The sequence below is a fragment of the Epinephelus moara genome, chromosome 21 (genome assembly GCF_006386435.1).
Source record: "Epinephelus moara isolate mb chromosome 21, YSFRI_EMoa_1.0, whole genome shotgun sequence".
In the NCBI taxonomy this organism is placed as follows: Eukaryota; Metazoa; Chordata; class Actinopteri; order Perciformes; family Serranidae; genus Epinephelus; species Epinephelus moara.
Window position 1 is genome coordinate 15,914,452 of NC_065526.1, and position 4,972 is coordinate 15,919,423.

Sequence of the window (4,972 nt, forward strand, 5' to 3'; positions counted from 1 at the left end):
GGATATCTGGCATGAGACTGGACCTTTGTGCAAAGTTTGGTGAGTTTTCACCCATGGGAAGTATGATTTCCTCGGAAGAAGAAAGAAGAAAGTTAAACTAGTAACAACAACAGAGCTCTGCGGGTTGATCTCCATCTCTGGAAAATCTGGTAAGTGCTGTTTGTTTTATCTCCATGATAACGGATATTAAAGCGGGTCATGGTTCAGGGTGTGATGTTAGAAGACTGTAGTATGTCCCGATTGTGTGCATACTGCATGCAACAGTACATACTTTTTAAGGGCGGCTGCAGTATGTACTAAAAGTAAAAAGAAAGAGTATGTGGTTTGGAAAGCACCCCTAATGTAGCTTTAAATGGCTCATTCTAAGGTAGCAGATATACAATTCTTCAGGTGATAATACACCATAATATATACCTCTAAATCTTACACACTGGACCTTTAAATGCAGACCATGATTACTTCTATTCATGACAAATGTTTGTTTTTTTAAAAATCTCTGTTCACCATGGAGGCATGCAAGAAAAACAAATTTTTCTTCACAAATTCAACATATCCTGGGGCAAATAATGTGATGTATTCCTTTAAAATGACAAAAGAAACCAGTTAAGTAAAGCATTTTCCACATCCATAGGGAGGCCACAGGTCAAGCTCGGCTACAGAGCTGCATCACTGGACCTCTGAATTAATAAAGATTTGGCGTTTGGCTCGAGGACGCCACAGCAAAATCTTTAAATCTGGCGCTTCATCCAAGAACTTTTTTCTTCTCCTGTGCCACCCAGGGTGTCAAGTGAAAACCCTCCACACAAATAATGTGCCCTGTTGGTGAAGGGTTTGCTGACCATGTAATAACAATGTCCCCGATTCATGTCCAGCTAAATACATTTGTTTTGTTTCTACTATCTAATAAAGGCAAAAGGCCATGACTCAGAAATCCTGATGCAGCTTCTTCCTGTTTAATAAACTTACATCACAGATACAGGATGAGCGTTATGAGTCGTCATACGTGGAGACTCAGTGGTTTCAGTGTGAGGACTCATTCCCTCTTACTAACTCTGAAACAAACAGTGCCTCATACGATTTCCATGATTCAACTTATCACCTTATCACTCTGTCAACACCTGGGGAGGAGAGAAGTTTCTATTCTTCTCTTATCACGAGCCTTGCTCTCGCTCCCTCACACAAACACACAACGAAACTCATACAGGAGTCACCAAACACGATGGGACTTTAATTTTGTTTTGTTCCTCAGTTGAATGGATTTCTGTTTTTTATTTTGCATTATATTCATATTTGTTTGTCTATTGTGTGAGCCTTAGTTGGACACCTTATCGGTCAGCTTGTTGAGATAAGAGCGCTCAGGTGGTCAGGAACATGAACACTTACTGTACTTTCCCCAGTTATTATTATTACAACTGACGTCAGACATAAAATAACATCTAACAAAAAACATTTAGGAATGACACTGATAATCAGCAGACATTAAAAAAATATTCAAGACAAATGGTGGTGGTGTGGATCATCCCAGACTATATTATCAATAAAATGATTCAACTTCACATCAACATTGTTCACTGAACAGCAACTGACTTATTATCCAAAATGGATGTAGCTGCTTATATAAAATAGTTAGACATTTTTTACACATTTTTCTGAAAGCAACAGACCCCAAAGAAAAAAAAATCAAATTATTAGACAATACTTTTGGGAAACATTTATTATTTCCACTTCAAATCAAAAACCAGGCCTGCATATTGAGACAGATATACTGGGGGACAAACTGTCAAATTGCAGGTGAAGTCAGGTAATGTGGGACACTATTTGGTAGATTACCAAGAAAACCAAGAAAAAAATCAGAAGACTATATAAGTGAGTTTTTTATGGATCTCTGCTATATTTCTATTAAGAAAAAAAGTTGCCAGGTAAAATACTTAAGAAACTTTGGACCTTTAAACACATCAACAACCCCTACCTCACTCAGATGACATGTTCAGGTAAAATTAAACGTCTTTTAAGGTAATCCTAAGTGCTATATCGTAGGCAAGTGGACTTGCTTGAGTTTCTTGAAGACATTTCACCTCTCAGTTCTGAACCGCAGAAGCTTCTTAGATGAGAGGTGAAACATCCTCAAGAAACTCAAGTAAGTCCACTCACCTATGATATAGCATCTGAGATTACCATGACCTGAACGACTGAGAATCTTCACCAACACGACAGTGATGTTGGTTTGTTTTTTAAATGGTTAAATCAATTTGTCATTTCAGTCATTACTTTATCAAATCTGCAATTAAACCAAACATTTCATTTAAAAAATCATTTTTAAGTGACAAAGTTATGATGTAACAGTATAGCATAGTAACTCATGTTTTATGGCACCTGGTAGCTTACAAACATGCTGATTTCACTTCAGAAAAATGTCCCATTTTAGCTTATTTTTCATCCTATTTTACCTGAAAACATAAATACTCACTCAAAATCCTTTCCTATAAAAGGTTAAGTGTATTTTGAAAATGTTTTTATGTCAAACAGTTCATAAAATGCGGCATCCTGTGACTATTTTGTGTTATGCCAGATTTAGCTGCAGTATTCTTATAACCAAGAAAAAAAAAAATTAACATGCTGCATGGCTTGCCTAATTTTTTGCCCTGCCCACTGTAGTTATCTCAGACCAATCAAAATCATTGTTTCATGTAAAGCACATTTGTAGCAACAAAAACATCTTTGGTGACTGGCAGCTAATATCTAAACAGCCCAAGATGTAAAAACCTTGCTTGTCCAATTTTACCTGATGTGACAAATTACTTGACTTCACCCTAAAAATGATGAATCCAAAGTTAGAAATTTGATTTTAAGTGTTTTTGGGCCTGTGTAAATAATCATGTCAAAAACAAACACTGCCTCTTGCAGACTTTCTCTGCCCTCTCAAAACCACAGGAGCTTTATGATTATCTGACTGGCAGTAATGTGGACTCAAAGGTCAGTTCGCCTGTTGAGTTATATCAGTTATTTAGAAAAGTTAGGCGTGGACCTCCTGCATTTATTTTTTATGTTTTTGACAAAAGAGTAACAAAATAACATCTTCACATTATGCCCCAAATATTTACTCTGCATTTACATGTGATAACGAGTAATAAAGGGACTTGTAGTGCGTTTTTGGTGCGTAAAATGTTTTTAAAATATGCAGAAACACAGCCTTTAATAATCAGGTTTGCTGTGATATTTGTAGGATGAGGACATGTAGTGTTGGCCATTTTTTAGCCTTGTGTCATATTACATGGGGAGGTCCTGTGCGCAAAGTTTTCCCGTAATGACCGCGCGTCTTGGGTGTATCCGGTCCGTCACACACTGGAGCTGGCTGAAGTGTACGAGTCCACGCCGTTCTTCGTCATCCCTCCAGGGAACAGAATATAAGCTACCTGAGGCTGTAAAGTGGCAGCGGACCAGGCGCTACAGTTACACGGCACCACGTACCCAGGCCCGGAGGGTGACGGGTGAGTGTGGGTGTGGGTGTGGGTGTGCTGTCCGTGGCAAGCCAGACCCCCCATCCCTCCAGTCTGGTATCCAAACGTGTGCGCGCTGTAGGGCAGAGCGCCGGCGGCCAGTGCGTGCGGGATCTCCGCCATGCGCTGGACAGCTCCGGTGCTGAACTGCGCCACCGGTTCCAGCAGCGAGAAGGAGGAAGAGGAGGAGGAGACAGGAGCGAGGAGAGCTCTGGCTTTATCCCCAGGAACGAGAAAGGAGTCCATGGAAAATCCCTTCAAATGCTCCGCTGCGTCCCCGAGTAAAGACGGCAGCGGGAAAACGAAACGGTCCCTCTTCAGGAGACTCTTGGGCTTGCGCCGGGGTCTGTACTTGTAGTCCGGGTGCTCCTTCATGTGCTGAGCCCGCAGCCTCTTGGCCTCGTCGATGTACGGACGTTTCTCAGAGTCGGAGAGCAGCTTCCACTCGGCGCCGAGTCTCTTGCTGATTTCAGAGTTGTGCATCTTTGGATTTTCCTGGGCCATTTTTCTCCTCTGGCCTCTGGACCACACCATGAAAGCATTCATGGGTCTTTTGATGTGATCTAAAGGTTTTGCCATCTCAGACGCTGACACATTTAATGACCCCTACTGTAAATTAAGTCACCTCTCCAAGAAGCTCATGCTCCTCTCGTGCGTAAAAGGAAAAGTGGTCTGCTAAGAAATATTATCCCTCTCTCTTTGGTAAGAAAAGACTAGAAACCGTAACTCCAAATTGACTGAAGCATTTGCACAAAGTGAAACAGAAAAGTACATAAAGCGCAAAGCCTGGGCGCATGAATGGGAGTCACACGGGACCAAGTTGGAAGCTTGTTATGGATGATGCTGGGCATGTCAACCGCTCATCACCACGCTACTGTCACGGCGGACCAAGCCAATGAGAATGAGAGAGAGCACTGTAATCCCTTCACAAAAAGTGACTGTACAACATTTCTGAGGGACTCCCTCCTTCCCCCTTAGTCTCTCCAAATGTCTACAGACACAAGAGCAGGCAGGCAGGGGACCAGTGAGGAGAGTAATCTGCTGCATGACACACGCAGAAAGCTAGAAATTAGAGGGTTTTGTACGAGCTAAGGAAGTAAAATATTTAAGTTCCTCTTTGCCTGTTGCTCATTTGCTCAGTGATGAATTTCTATTTCAGAAGATCTCAAAGAAAGTTGCTGTATACTCCTCAAAGTCATGAGAAGCCATCTTATAAAACCAGGGGTGTAGCCAGAACTTTAGAAATACCAAGGTCATGGGTCAGTGGCCCCCAAACACCCCTCACACCCCCTGAACGAAAAGTCCATACATTTGGTTATTACTTGGATTTCTCATGGTGATTTTACTGCAAGATTTATTGGAACGCAGCCATTCTTTCAACAAAAATCCATCCTGAGATGCTGCACAAGAATTACTTAATTGGCACACTGATTGTTATTGTGTCTGATGAATCAAAGTCTGAGTCAAACTTGAAA

At 41.3% G+C, this 4,972-nt stretch overlaps 1 protein-coding gene across 1 annotated transcript; it reads right to left on the reverse strand.

Annotated features, from left to right (window-relative positions):
• Nucleotides 1–2,686: 2,686 nt before the first annotated feature.
• LOC126382636 (transcription factor Sox-14) lies at nt 2,687–4,672 on the reverse strand. The gene has a single exon (XM_050032620.1). The coding sequence runs from the start codon at nt 4,074–4,076 to the stop codon at nt 3,336–3,338; it is 741 nt and encodes a 246-aa protein (XP_049888577.1). The 5' UTR covers nt 4,077–4,672; the 3' UTR covers nt 2,687–3,335.
• Nucleotides 4,673–4,972: the final 300 nt, after the last annotated feature.

Excerpts from the sequence above, each read along its gene's own strand:
- LOC126382636 (XM_050032620.1), bottom strand. The coding sequence starts at position 4,076 with ATGGCAAAACCTTTAGATCACATCAAAAGACCCATGAATGCTTTCATG.